Source organism: Rhinatrema bivittatum, chromosome 6, assembly GCF_901001135.1.
Source record: "Rhinatrema bivittatum chromosome 6, aRhiBiv1.1, whole genome shotgun sequence".
Taxonomy (NCBI): Eukaryota; Metazoa; Chordata; class Amphibia; order Gymnophiona; family Rhinatrematidae; genus Rhinatrema; species Rhinatrema bivittatum.
Window position 1 is genome coordinate 344,527,458 of NC_042620.1, and position 14,892 is coordinate 344,542,349.

The following is a 14,892-nucleotide window of genomic DNA, read 5'->3' on the forward strand; positions in this document are numbered from 1 at the left end:
CCCCTGTGTTTAGTTTATCAAACGTTGTATCCAGAGGCACAAAATAGTGTGCGTGTGAATGTCTGTCTGTGGGACCTAAAATAAATCTGGTTTATACACTTATCATACAGTGCCTATGAATTTGTTTTTTTATTTACTGCTTTCCACCATATTGGATGCTGTAAAGAATTATATAATGTCTGTCCATCCATACATCGTTGGGAAAATAACTTTTCAAAGAAAGGATGAAAAGTTATCAAGTTTGGCAAACAGGAAGAAAATAGGAATATCTTAGATGAGTTTGAAAAGCCCCTTCTCCCATTCCCACCCCTCACTCCCACCCAGCAGCTTGGCCCAGGGATAAAGAGACAGATAGGTAGTGTGAAAAACGGAAGCGGTTGGTGAAGGACTGTGCACACCTCTCAGAACACACACACAAGACACAATCAACATCTCCCTTGAAACACCCCCTCCTCTGACATACAAACACACCCATGCTCCACACACAAGTGTTGTGTCTGTCAGTGCCCGACACCCTCTCTCCGCCCTCCATACCTCTTTGGCATCTCCCTCTTCGTCCGCGGGACGATTGGCTGCCGCGGCGTCCTCTTGCCAAGGTCCTCCGGCATCTCCGGATCAGCTCCACGCTGCAAACCGCCATGAGAGGCCTTAGGGGTGCGCATGCAGCGTGGCCCCGACAGAAGTACCGGCAATGGCGCGAACCTAGGGGGCGTCCCCCGAAGATGACGTCATCCGCGACAGATATTTAAGGTCTCAGTATTTGCTAACACATCGAATTAGCAAGGACAAGAATTGGATAAGGATTTGTTCTATCTGAGCTACTCTGCCTCCTTGGACTTACCAGGGGTACCCGCTCCTCGGGGGCCTCCCTCTCTTCTTGTTTTTCAGGTCAGTCTGGAACCGGTACTCACTCCTCGAAGGCCTATGTTCCCGGACTTGTTGCTGAATTCCCTTCTGCCTGGAAGTCTTCACTACCAAGCTACATCAGTGAGTTACCATTGCTCTCTCAGAGCTTTCCCTGGAACAGGTACTAGCTCCTCGAGGACCTATACCTTCCAGCTCCTGGGCTTCTGTGAGACAGTGTGTGTAAGTGTTATCATCTGGTTCGGTACATGAACTCTGCATACCCTGCCTACTCACTATATTTCAGTTTCTCTCCAGCTCAGCCTCCAGGGATCGCTGTTCCAGTATCTGAAGGACTGCAGCCCAGCCGGGCATTCCAGCTCACTACTGCCATCTCTGGTGGTTCAGTATACTGTCTAATAAATGAACTAGTGTGTGTCTGCCTCCATACTCCAAGCCTGACCGGTGGTTCCTCGCAGGATCTTCCCTCGAGGGCGTGGTCATCTGCCACTGGGCCAAGGATCCACCTACAGACTGCTGTCTCCCAAGCAGTCTGTCCACACCAAAGATAACAACAAGCTAGTACCCCAAACACACCATTCACCAAACCCATACATCAATACATGTTCCCACCCACATTCCTCCCATAGACTCTTCCACACACTCACACAGTATACAAACTAGCCACCCACTCTTCTTACATACAGTACAACCATACATATACCCCAACTCCACAACATGCTTACATATAGACAGACAGAAACAAACATATATATTCACGTCTGAGATTATCAACATGTGTGTTTGTCTATGCCTGTGTAAGTAGCCTACTCTTTATTGCTTGCTTTCTGAAATTTAAATTGATACTAACAATTTTTTTGGTAACTAGGAAAATTAAAATACTGCATCAATTTTGCTGTGGTCCAAGATGCTAGGGCTGAGGGAGGCTTTTGGAATGGAGTACTTGCCAATATTCCACTGTCTCTGTCTTTAATAAGCACCGAAAACAACCCAAGGCCACAATTGTACCTTTCGAGCTTCTCTTTCCCATCCAATATCCTTACCCCATTGTTGCAAAACGTAGAACTGCCACAGTGCAACACAGCATGTATTCAATAGATAATGTAAGAACATCATCGCTCTCTTCCACAAATCTATATTGAAAAGCATTCTCGAAGACATGCCTCTGCATGCTTTCCCACTTGTTTTAAGTTTCCAAGACAAATCCTCCTATGCGAATGTCCACAGTGGAAAGATCCAACTGTCCTATTGCCTTACACAGTGACAGTCATATACAGATTAAAAGGTAGGGGGTCATTAGTCAATCTTATGGAATGAATGTTCCTAGTTCTCGTTTAATATAATCCCCAACTCCAAGGTAAAGGTAAGCACTATTATGCAGATAAAGACTCTGATTTTATCACGGTGCAATGTAAAATATGTGTTTCTTCTAGGCAGTCAGCTAGATCCCAAAGCTTCACTTTCAGGCCAATGCAATATTGTGCGCTGAGCCCAGGACATAGGTTAACGAGCACTTGGTCATGCATTTCAGATGCACTAGGCTAACACTTGATGCAATTAGGGGATTAGCGCGTCCATAATGCACATCCAAACATGTAAATGCATGTAGATGAGGTTATTAGCTATTACCCCTGATGCAAAAATCACGGAAAAAATGCCAGCCCCAGGACTGGTGATAAGACTTTACGTGCTCCAAGCCATCTGAAAAACGCCCCATAAAGCCAAAAAAAAAAAAAAAGCCCAAAATACTGCTTTTCTGTCCCAATACTAAGTAGGAGGAACCCTAGGAAGCAGCATGGAAAAAAAAAACCTTGCCGGTGGTCAGGTTAGGAAAACAGATGCCCGTTAATTGAGCATCCGTTTTTCAAACAGGCGCACAGCCACATCTCCTGGGTGCCTGATACCATGAACGAGCTAGGGACGCACAATTTATTTCGAGCCACCGTGCTGAGAAGGATGCATTAATTTGCCTATTGCATCGAGCACCCAGGAGAGGTGATTGTGCGTGTGTTCAAACAACGTACGTCCAGTTTGGACGCACATTTTTTGCATGTACTTTATTGCATCGGCCCATTTGTGATAGATGGCAAAACCAAAATGGCTTCTCTGACTAGAAAGAAAATCTGCAAAAGTGAATAAGAAGAGCGTGTCATACAGTACCTGCCAAGGAATTTCCCCTTTTAGACTGTCTGTTCCACCAACAATCCTCTCATCACCCACTAACTCAGGAACAATCTCAGTATTGTTGCCTGCTGGTTTGGACTCAGTGGTTGAATTTTCAGTGTGCCAGTCTTCAGGCAAAGAGCGAGTAAGAGATGTTTTGGGAATCGCTTCTTCTGCAGTAACTCTTCCACATGGAAATGCAACTGTCGAGATGTTCACATAATAATGTTATGATGTCAATAATTAGTATTACATTATATTAGTATTATAAATGCATATACATGAAAATGCAGCACAATGTTGGAATACGAACCACAGACTTCATTCTAGACATGTCCAGTGCCAGTTCCCAAAAAAAATTATTGGAGGAAATTTGAGAGTAAATAGTTGATAAAATTATTAGCCATGATTTAAAAAGTGCCAATTGTGTACCAAAAACGGATATACATTCACATTGTGGCAGAAACTAACCTGCTGGTTCACAGGATTTCCCATCTTCACCAAGTTTATATCCATGTGCACAAGAACAGAGAACTCTCTTCACAGGATCGCTCTTGCAGAAATGCTGGCAGCCACCATTCTTAATAGAACAAATGACAGGGATGTCTGGGGCAGGGGAGGAGTGAGTAAGAGAATGGGGATAAACATAATCAATTGAAACATATTGAGTGAAGAAATGGAAGGCTTTGTGACCTTGAATACCTGCTGCTCCTAATCTCTGCTTATGTCTCCTAACCAAAATAAAACATAGTTGCACAGCAGTGTTGTGAGTTCACATTTTTATATTGCTATATCCAGAGAAAGCTCATAGTGCTTTACGTACTCAAATATCTGCATGATACAAACAATAGGGGTGGGAAATGGAGAACGTTTTGTTTGGTTTTCATTTTGTTTTGTGTACTGTTTATTTGGGGGTAGAGTTTTGAAAACATGTGCAGGCGTCCATGTGCGCACAGTTCCTGGGGTGCACACATGGACTTGGCCGATTTTATAACATGCACTAGCCGATGCACGCATGTTAGAAAATCTGATAACCGTGCGCACATGCGAGCTCAATTTTGTATCGGCGCGCGTGGGTGACACGTTCGTGCGTGCATGCAGGAGGGATTTTTAGGCGCAGCGATGCGATCAGATTTTTTCCCAGTTCCCTCCCAGTCCGCTTCTTAAGTGAACTTTCCTATCCCCCTAACTACCCTTTCGACCTTTCCCCCTCTCCTCCCTGACCCCTAATCCCTACCTACCCACCCTAAAGACCCAATTAAAAAAACTGGGCGCACGTTAAAACCAGGAGATACGTGCGTGGCGGGGCCATGCACCCCGTGGGGATTTTCAAAGGCTCGTAGCCACCCATGTATCTCCTGGTACATGCCAAAGAATGGGTTAGTGAAAAGGGGGCGGGCAGGAGGTGGGATCTGGGTGGGGCGTGGGCGGGTCGAGCCAGCGCCATTAGGCATTGTTCCGCTGAAGCGTGTGCCGGCAGCCGACTGGCACACACAACCCTCTACCTGCTCTGGAGAGCAGGTAAGTATTAAAACAAAAAAAAATTAGGTTAGTTAGCAGAGTTTTAGGGGTCAGGGGACTAGGGGGAAAGGGACGCAGGTTAGCTAGGAAGTTCCCTCTCTGTCCGCTTCTTTATTGGAGCGGACTCGGGGGGAACTGGGAAAAGGCCAAGTCCGTTGCTGTGTGCATGATGTATAATTGCCCCCCCTTTATGCAAATTGGGTGCACATGTGCACGCAGGTAGTGAATTTTATAACGTGCATGTCGACGCGCGCATGTTATAAAATTGGCGCGTCTATGTGCATGCCCCCCCCCCCTCGCGCGTGTTTTAAAATGTACCTTTAATTTGTTTGGTTTCATAAATTACCTTCAGAGCACAAAGTAAGTTATGTGCGTCAGCCGGTTGCCAGCGCGCACTTCCCAGGACAAGGCCTAATGGCCGCTGGCCCAGCCGGCCCCTCCCTGCCTAGATCCTGCCCTCCAGCTCACCCCTTTGAGACAGGCCAGCACTTCTGTGCATACCGGAGGATACGTGCGAGGCCAGGCCATTTAAAAAATGTGCTCAGCGCGAGCACGGCCGGGCCATGCGTGTATCTCCAATTTTAGCACGTGCAGCGCTTTGCAATTTTAGGTGTTTGTTTATTATCATAAGAACATAAGAAATTGCCATGCTGGGTCAGACCAAGGGTCCATCAAGCCCAGCATCCTGTTTCCAACAGAGGCCAAACCAGGCCACAAGAACCTGGCAATTACCCAAACAGTAAGAAGATCCCATGCTACTGATGCATGTTAATGGACTTCTCCTCCAAGAACTTATCCAAACCCTTTTTGAACCCAGCTACACTAACTGCACTAACCACATCCTCTGGCAACAAATTCTGGAGCTTTATTGTGCTTTATTTATTCTTTAGTTTAAAAAAACTGAAACAAACATTGAAAAAAAACAGAAAGGAAAAGAAAAATGAAACAGGGCTCCCAGGGTCTCCTGTGCCCCTTACCCATCCCTCCTACCCTGTAAAATGCCGGAGCCAGGATAATCCCTGGCTGCCACTTACCTAGTCCAGATCAGGATCCACAGATGGGGCCTGGGGCCTTATGTGGGACCTAGGTCAAGGTCTCTGTAACCTACAGTGGTCTAGGTCTAAGCAAATAAGCATTGGAGGCTTGGACCTGATACCTGGGCCTAGGCCAGGATCTGGATGCTGCAGCCTAGCCCGGAGGCCATGGCCTGAGACAGAGGCCTCGGCCCAGACCCATGTCCAATGCCAAGGTATGATACCTGAGCATTGGCCTAAGCCAGGACTTGGACCCAGGCACAATGCCATGGCCTGGCCCAGAGGATGGGTTCTGACACTGGGGCCCAGGGTCAGGCCTAGGCCTGGAGGCCAGGCCTCAGAGCTCCTCTTCGGCATCTTCTTTCTTTGCTCTTCTTCAGCAACTGATGCCAACTGCTGGGGTCGCACCAGAGTTTTCAGCATATCTTCCCCAGGGGAGGGCGCCATTTTGATGTACAACAGATAATTCAACTACCATTCCTCAAAATGGCGCCCTTCACTGGCGAGGTTTCACTGGAGTTAATTAACTCTAGCACAATGACCCCAGCAGATGGCATCAGCTGGCGAAGAAGACTTGAAGGAAAGATGACACTGAAGAGGAGTTCCAAGCCTGGGCCCACTTATTGGGACCTGGCTTCCTGTCCAGGCTGTGGTGTTGGGCCTGATCCTGGATCCTGGCTTAGGCTGAGGTCCAGGCTTCTGGCTGAGGCCTAGACTGAGGTGCCGGAGTCACATTCGGTCATAGGCTGCAACCCCTGCTTTGGGTCTCGCCCTACTGATTATGCGATGCCTGACTTCAGGCCTAGGCCTGACCGGTGACTTTTTTTTTTATAGGTTTTCAAAACAAAATAAGATTCTGATGAAATTGCCTGAATTTAACATTCCGTTTTGAAAATGATCCACAATGAAATAGGACATTTCATCTCATTTCCTATTTCATTTCTCCTGAATGCCCATTCCTAACAAACAAACACCACAAGAGACAGTATTTGCCATAATACCTTGCACTGTATCCATATTCGTCATTCCTTATGGCTTTAAAATATTGCTTTTTGTACAATATTTGTAGTAAGAAACATCTATTAGGTATTTTTTAATCTAATATTTAATTTTTAGTGGTGTGTGACACTGACAATTCACTTCTTGTCTAGGGTGGATAATGTCATGTGGTGTATTCTATTAATTGTAAATATCTAATTAAAATTATTTCAGTAGCTTTTTAATGGATCATCATTATGGCACACTTTTCCTCCCAAAGAGTTCAAAGCAAGTTACAGTGGAAAATAGGTACAACAGGTAGAACTTAGTGAATACAATTCAACATTTCAGTATCCCTGGAGAAGGGGTTACAAAGTATTCCTTTAGTAGGGAGGTGCATGACTATAGCAAGCTCGTGTCAGTGACTTTCTTAGTAGAATTATGCCTAGTATTATTTAACATGTCCACCGCAAGTGGCATGGGGGTTTTCCTGCAGGTTCAGTGAAATGCAAATATCTGCTATCTGCATATATATATATATGTCACGGAGGTTCAGATGATGCAAAGGCTAATGCTAATGGCTGGACCCAAAAGGTGCCTCAAATAGCCAGGATTTTACTAGTTTTCTGAAAAATAGGTCAGGAGACAATCTGATGTAGGTGTCTGTGGTGGTGGTGATTCCAAAGGGCTCCAGGGTCCTTGTGGAACCTGTGAAAGTTCTTTTTCTAGTGCTGATGAGGCATAGTTCTTGGAGGTAGGATCACAAGGTGGGATTGCAACTGGGATCACAATACGTGGGTGGGCTTATAGCGGGTGAGGGGGCTGCTTAGGTAGGTTGGAGTCAAGTCTTTGAGGGCTTTGTAAGTCAAGGTCAAGTTCTTGAATTTGGTACGATAGAGTGTTGGGAGCCAGTGTTAGCTTTTGAGAACTGGAGTTTTATGATCTAATTTATGTATCCTCATAATTAGTCAGGTTGAATTGTAGGCAACAGTTTAGGGTGTTGGGGATTCTTATGTATATTGTGTTACAGCAGTCGAGGCATGAAATTATGGCAGATAGTGGCCTCTAAGATTGGCAGTCACCATCCCGTGTTGACACAGCCAGAAATTAGTGAAGTTCTGGCCCATGGCAACCTGTGTAAAATAGCATTCAAATATTTATTTCAGATCTCGTTTGTATCTATAACAAATGTTCACAGAAATGGACTGCTAACCCCATGGGCTAGGACATTGACCCCACAGTTAGGTAAATGGAGGGAGGGGGGATTTTCTTCAAGCTGTTCAGCAACAAGATAACCGCCTATGTTATTATTAGTTATCTATTGTGATGCAGTACAACCTGACCCGGGGCAGAAACAGCTTGGATATAGGAAAACAGCTGCAGGTAGTACCAAACCTAGATAACAGAGGGCGAACAGGAGGGCAGCAGGAACTACAGTTCCCAGGTTCCCTGAACTGGCACCTGACCCCTGGCCGGAGAGTGAGCAGGAACAGGTGGGGGAAACAGGGGCTGATGGCTATGACTCAGCAGAGTCCATGAAACCAGAGGAAGAGAGCGTGCCAGCGTGGTGGCGTTGGCCACAAAAGCCCAGCTACTCAGTCAGAGGAGGAGATGGAGGTAAGCTCGGAAGAGGAAAGGTCCAGCTGTTCCTCTATGGAGGTGGAATAACCAGGAGGTTGGGGGATGGTCAAATACTGTGTTTGTAAAAGGGATATTTGAGAAATGTTGGAAGGGAAATGTTGCTTTAAATGCGGTTTAATTCTTGGCTGGTTAAGGAGAACCTAAGCATTTGTGGCTTGGGCTTGCAAAGACAACCAGGCCTTACTACATGGGCTGCAGCCGGTGAGGCTACAGAACCACATTAAACTCTTTATTGACAAAGACTTTTTCTGTGTACTGTTTGGGAGTGCCGGGGTTAGGCCGGGCACTCTGAATGGAGGCATGGAGGAGTCCATAGCAGCGGTGTGCAGGAGCCGTACGGGTGGACAGGAAGTGGTATAGGAGCGGAGAGGGATTCCTGAACCCTGACAAGGCCCCACAGAGTGCTGAGCGGAGGGGGCGAGATCATGACACTATAGGTAAAGCATCAGCTGCAGCCTAGTCAACTACGTTGAGGTTCTGCTTGAAAATTCACCTAATCTAGATATAAGCCTGCTATTCCTACACACACAGACGTAGCTAGCTAAAGAAAGCCAGCTAGCACTGAAAATGCACCCAAGTTGGCCAAATATCCTCACCCTGTCCCAATCACACCTCCAGGAATGCCTACCTTTCAAGTGGCTAAATATATCCAACTAGTGAACATAGCTGACTATATGTAGCTGCTCCGCGTAGAAAATTTAAAAAAGCTCAGGTCTAGGTAACTAAATCCTGCAATTTACTAGCTGGACCCTTTTGAAAATCTGTCCTAAAATGGCTACTTAAAAGACCAACTTAAATTCTATATGATGGGCATAGTAAGAGTTAATTCTTACTGTGCTTATTTTGCAGGTTAGAGATTATCTACAATATATTTTTATCTAGCTCTCTATCTATACCAGTCTATACTACCTTTTGCATGTTTCATATTTGTGAAATAGTAAAACAAGACTGGCAGGAGTTACAGACATTTTATTTCATTTGTCAAAAAAGTACAATTCACTGACTCTTAGCTATTACTTGTAAGTGATAGTTATTCATGACTCTTAAACTTAAGAGTAATTTCTGAAATATAATGATCTGCTCCTTCAAGATCTCAGAAACCATTTATTTCACATGCAAACACCGATCTTTATCTCAGCAGGTTTCCAGTGATACATCTATATAACAAATGAACCTGGAGAAAGCCTTCCTTAAGACTTTGTGAAAGGGTAATAAATCAGCAGTACATGAGATAAGACAAACAGTAGTTAGGGAGGTAGCCCTCCGGCTACTCTGTGAGCCCTTTTGGACTAACTGGTAGCAATGTGGACCCCTGTGTGGTGAACTAATGGAATATGCTGCACAGGCGAATCCATGCGGCCCCTCTCGCCACAGGCAGAAGTGCCAGGAAGGGACCAGTGGGCACTTCACCTATACTGACTACTATTCACATAGGTTGGGTCCTTGGTGCAGATAGCCAGGAGGACTTAGGCAGGTCCCAGGGCATGGCAGGGGAGAGAGAGTCCAAATCCAAGGGCAGGTCTGGACCAGCAGCAAGCAGTGGTGTCCAGCAAGTGGTCCAAAGTCAGGGAAGGCTGCAAACAAGAAGAATCCAGAAGACAATCCAATGACAGGGCAGGCAGCAAACAAGAATTCAGTCCAAGGTCGGGGCAGGCAGCAGACAAACAGGACTCAGGACCAGAACCAGACTCAGCCAAGAAGTCAGCCAAGGACACCAACAGACAAGGGACAGAGGACAAGGCACAACCATGGGGACCAAGAACACAAGTCAAGGCCAGCAAGCTTTAGGCAGAGGCCATAAACTAGCACCCCACACTGTAGAGCAGGCTACTCAGGAGACCTGTTGCTGAAGTGCTGGCTGGTTGCAAGAGGCTTCCTTAAATACTCCTGAGGATGTGACATCATCAGCCAGCGCCACAAGTCCAGTCTATGGGACCTATAAAAGCATGTTCAGAGTTAGCGGAAGTTCTACCCCAGGTACTTGGAACAGCCTGCTGCCAGAGGCTATGCTGCAGTCACTTTGAATCAGAGGAAAAGGGCTTAACAAGCAGTTTGGCCAGCTTTTAGAGTTTCTGTGTTGGCTGTTGCCAGCCAGAATGTGGACCCTTAGGCAGAGGTGAGGTGGGGCTATCAGGTATGACCCACGGGTCCTCACCGTCGGTAGGCAGACTCAAAAGTGAAACAGGAAATCCCCTCACCTGATAGGAAGGAATCCAAGCACGGCCTGATGTTGGAGGCTGGCAGAAGGTAGGTAGAGTCCAGAGTAGTCCAAATCAGGGCAGGCGGCAGGCAAGCAGGCTGGTCAGGCAATCCGGGTCAAAGGCAGGCGGCAGACAGGTAGGCAAAGTCCAAAAGTAATTCGAATCAGAGCAGGCAAGCAGGCTGGTCAGGCAATCCGGGTCAGAGGCAGGCGGCACACAGGTAGGCAAAATCCAAAAGTAATCCGAATCAGGGCAGGCAGCAGGCGAGCAGGCAGGTCAGGCAATCCAGATAAGAGGCAGGCGGCGGACAGGCAGGCAGAGTCAGGTGATCCGGGTCAGAGGCAGGTGGCAGAGAGGCAGGCAAAGTCAGGTAATCCAGATAACAGCAAAAGCAGACAGACAGCTAGCAGGAAGACCTATTGAAAGGCAAGGACCTGAAGGCAGGACCAAAGCTTTAAAGGAGGCTGTCACTTGTCACTTCCTGGTCCCAGGCCTCTTTAAGAGGCAGGGCGAGCGTCTGGAGGCCCACCCACACCCGCATTCCGCAACATCGGAGATCCTGCAGGGAGAGGTGTCCTGGATGCCCCTTGAACGACCGCGGGCCTGGCCGTGTTGGTAACGCGGGCCGGTTGCGTGGCTGCATGGCCGTGCCACGCAACAGTAACCCCCCCTTTTAGGTCTCCTCCCAGGAGGTCTGGGTTTCTGTGACACTGGCACAAGAGATTTTTATCAAATATGTTGGATGCGGGTTCCCAAGTATTTTCTTCGGGTCCAAAGCCTCGCCATGATATGAGATACTCCCAGCAGTTCTGGCAATGACGAATGTCCAGAATCTCTTGAATCTCAAAGATCTGATCATCCTCTATTGATACTTGGGAGGGTTCAGGTAATTTGCGAGAAGGCCAGGAAAGAATGAGAGATTTCAACAAGCAGGCGTGAAAGACATCCTGTATCTTGAGAGAAGATGGTAAGCGCAGCTAGTAGGAAACTGGCCCCATGCGCTGCACTACAGAAAAAGGACCAATATAGCCTGGTGCCAACTTCATGGATGGAACTCTAAGGTGGATATTGTGTGTACACAATCAGACCCTCTCTCCAGGATGAAATAGGAGAGCTGGTCGTCGATGGCAATCAGCAACCTTCTTGGCCCGTAGACCAGCTTTTCGGATCAATTCTTCAGTCTGTCACCAGAGTTTGTGCAGATTGACAGCTGTCAACTGAATGGCCGGCGAGGGTATGGAAAGAGGTAAGGGAAGGGGGGGGGGGGGGGGGGTAACGGTTGTCTCCCATATACTACCTGGAAGGGAGAAGTGCTTATAGAGGAACTGATGTGGGAATTATGTGAGAATTCTGCCGAAGGAAGACGGTCAGCCCAATTGTCCTGACGAGTATTGGTAAATGTCCTTAAGAAGGTTTTAAGGGTATGATTGAGTCTGTCCACTTACCCATTGGCCTGGGGGTGATAAGCACTAGTGAGACCCAGCTGGATATTGAATTTCTGACAAAGGGATTGCCAATATTTAGCAGTAAATTGTACGCCTCGATCAGAGATGATGTGACAAGGAAGGCCATGCAAATGGAAGACATGGGAGGTAAACAGATGTGCCAGCTCCGGTGCAGATGGGAGGCGAGGGAGGGCCACAAAATGAGCCATCTTCAAGAATCAATCTATGACTACCCAGATGACGGGACAGCCATGGGACATGGTAAGATCCACAATAAAATCAGTAGATAAATGTGTCCAAGGTTGTTTGGGAGCAGGTAAAGGTTGCAGAAGTCCCCAAGGTCGTCCTACGGGTGGTTTGTGTTGGGCACAGGTGGGACAGGATTCCACATAGGATTTTATGTCTCGTGTCATAGATGGCCACCAATAATATCGTCTGAGGAAATCCAATGAAAGACATTGGCCTGAATGTCCTGCCATGAGAGAATCGTGGGCCCACTCCAAGACTTTTTGGCGATGCCTAGTAGGAACCAGTTTTCCCAGAGGGTATAGGTAAGGTTGCAGCTAGAAGAATCTGGGCTGGATCTATGATGTATGGCAGTGGGTCTGGGGTTTCATTGGCTTCAAAAGAGCGAGAGAGCGCGTCCGCCCTGGCATTTTTTTTGGCCGGCCGATAACGTAGTTCAAAATCAAATCAGGCAAAGAAAAGTGACCATCGGGCCTGACGAGGATTAAGACGTTGTGCCCAATGCAGGTATTCTAGGTTTTTATGATCTGTGAAAATCATGATCCGATGATGGGCCCCCTCCAACCAGTGCCGCCATTCCTCCAAGGCTAACTTGATGGCAAGGAGTTCCTTATCCCTTATGCCATAGTTACACTCCGCAGAAGTGAACTTTCATGAAAAAAAAGAACAGGGTCATTAGGTCCCGGAATCTGCCCTCTGGCTTAGCATTGCTCCCTCTCCCAGGGAGGAAGCGTCCACTTCCATAATGAATGGACATTCTGGATCAGGGTGCCAGAAGCATGGTTCCTGTAGGAAGGCTTGCTTAAGTCTTGTAAAGGCTAAACATGCTTCGGGTGGACAGTTTTTGCCGTCAGATCCCTTTCGTGTAAGTGTGGTTAGAGGAGCCACCAGTTGGGAAAAAATGTGGAATAAAATGTGGATAAAAGTTTGCAAATCCTAGGAATCTTTGGAGACCCCGGAGGGTGGACGGACCTGGATGCAGCACACTTTTTCAGGGTCCATACGGAAGCCTTGGCAGGACACAATGTAGCCCAGGAAAGGTAGACTCTCTTGCTCAAATGCACATTTTTTCCAGCTTGGCGTAAAGATGGTGGGCTCACAAGCGTTGTAACACAGTTTGTACCTGTTGTCAGTGACTCTGAAGGTCACGGGAAAAAATAAGGATGTCATCAAGATAAACAATCCCTGAGTCATATAGGAGATCTCTAAAAATCTCATTCATCATATGCTGGCTGCGGAAGCATTACGTAGGCCAAAGGGCATGACGAGATACTCGAGGTGGCCGTCCCAGGTATTAAAGGTCGTCTTCCATTCATCCCCTGGCCAGATAAGGACAAGGTTATATGCTCCACGCAGGTCCAGCTTAGAAAAAATGTTGGCAGTTTTAAGATGATCTAACAGTTCTGTGATGAGCGGCAGGGGATAGCTATCCTTTATGTGATAGCATTGAGTCATCGATAATCTATACGTGGCCTTAGGGAGCCATCTTTTTTGGTGACAAAGAAAACCCCTGCACCAGCTGGTGACAAGGATGGTCATATGAACCCTTTCTCGAGGTTTTCCTGGATATATTGGGACATGGACCTGGTTTCTGCTGGAGAGAGATGATACACCCTTCCCCGGGGAGGAAGCATGCCTGGTAACAGGTTAATAGGGCAATCAAAACTTCGGTGTTCAGGAAGGATCTCTGCTTTATTCTTGAAAAAGATGTCTGTAAAGTCCCCGATACTGTGGTGGAAAATCCACTGAGGTGGTAGCCAGGGTAACGATTTTTGGAGGATATATGTGCTGTAGGCACATCTCGAAGCATTGAGAACCCCAGCTGGTGAGCTGCAGTGTCCTCCAATCAAGCACGGGAGAATGTTGCTGGAGACAGGGTAACCCCAAAACCATGGGATGTATTGCTCTGTCAAGGACATAGAAAGAGATCTGCTCCTCGTGCAAAAGTCTGGTGCAGAGAAATAGTCTCAGTTGTAAATCCGATATGCCCCGGCAGGGGCTATCCATACATCGAGGAAATATATAGAGGATCGTCTCAAGCTCAGAAGGGTAGCTGAAGTTCTTCCACCAGGGAGCTGGTGACAAAGTTCCCTCCAGCCCCAGAATCTACTAATGCCAGCGAGGGAAACTCCCTGCCTTCCTTCAGGATGGTTACTGGAAGAGTTAGTTGTGGGGATGCATGGGTACAGCCTAATAGCGTTTCTTCTCCGGCGACTAGGCTGGTCCATTTCCCGGCTTCTGGGGGCATGTATTTACCACATGTCCTCTACCGGCACAGAAAAAACATAGCCCCAAACGGCGTCAACAAAGTTTCTCCTCAGACGAGATGTGGGTCCTTCCCAGCTGCATGGGTTCATCAACTTGTCCCGAGGAAGAGGCCTCTGAGCTGGTTGGGAGAAGAGGACGAGAGAAGGAAGGAGCCAAAGGTAGGAATCTTTGTGGAGGATGCAACTCACGGGCGCATTGCTGAAGGCGTCTATCGATTCTCCCTGCAAGATCAATCAGATCGTCCAATGAATCAGGTAACTCCCTTGCCGAAAATTTGTCTTTGATGCGTGGTGGCAATCCCTCAAGAAAGATGGCCCACAATCTGTCCTCACACCAATTTAACTCCGACGATAGGGTATGAAATTTGATGGCATAGTCTATTAAAGGCCTGTCACCCTGACTGAGGTAGAGCATATCTGTGCTTAATGTGGCTGATCGTCCATGGTCCTCAAAAGCCTGTTTGAATATTTGTAAAAAAGGTTGAATGTCCTGGAGCATGGGATCAGCCCTTTCCCATAAGGGTTATGCCCA

The 14,892-nt window shown here is 47.2% G+C and overlaps 1 protein-coding gene across 2 annotated transcripts in view; it reads right to left on the reverse strand.

Moving 5' to 3' along the window:
* The window catches only part of F9 (coagulation factor IX), a 124,865-nt gene that overhangs the window by 33,702 nt on the left and 76,271 nt on the right, over positions 1-14,892 (reverse strand). For both annotated transcript variants that reach the window (XM_029607778.1, XM_029607777.1), the window contains exons 5-6: positions 3,499-3,633; positions 3,025-3,230 (exon numbers count right to left, since the gene is read on the reverse strand). In XM_029607778.1, coding sequence (XP_029463638.1) covers positions 3,025-3,230; positions 3,499-3,633 — 341 coding nt within the window. The remainder of the gene's footprint in view (positions 1-3,024; positions 3,231-3,498; positions 3,634-14,892) is intronic.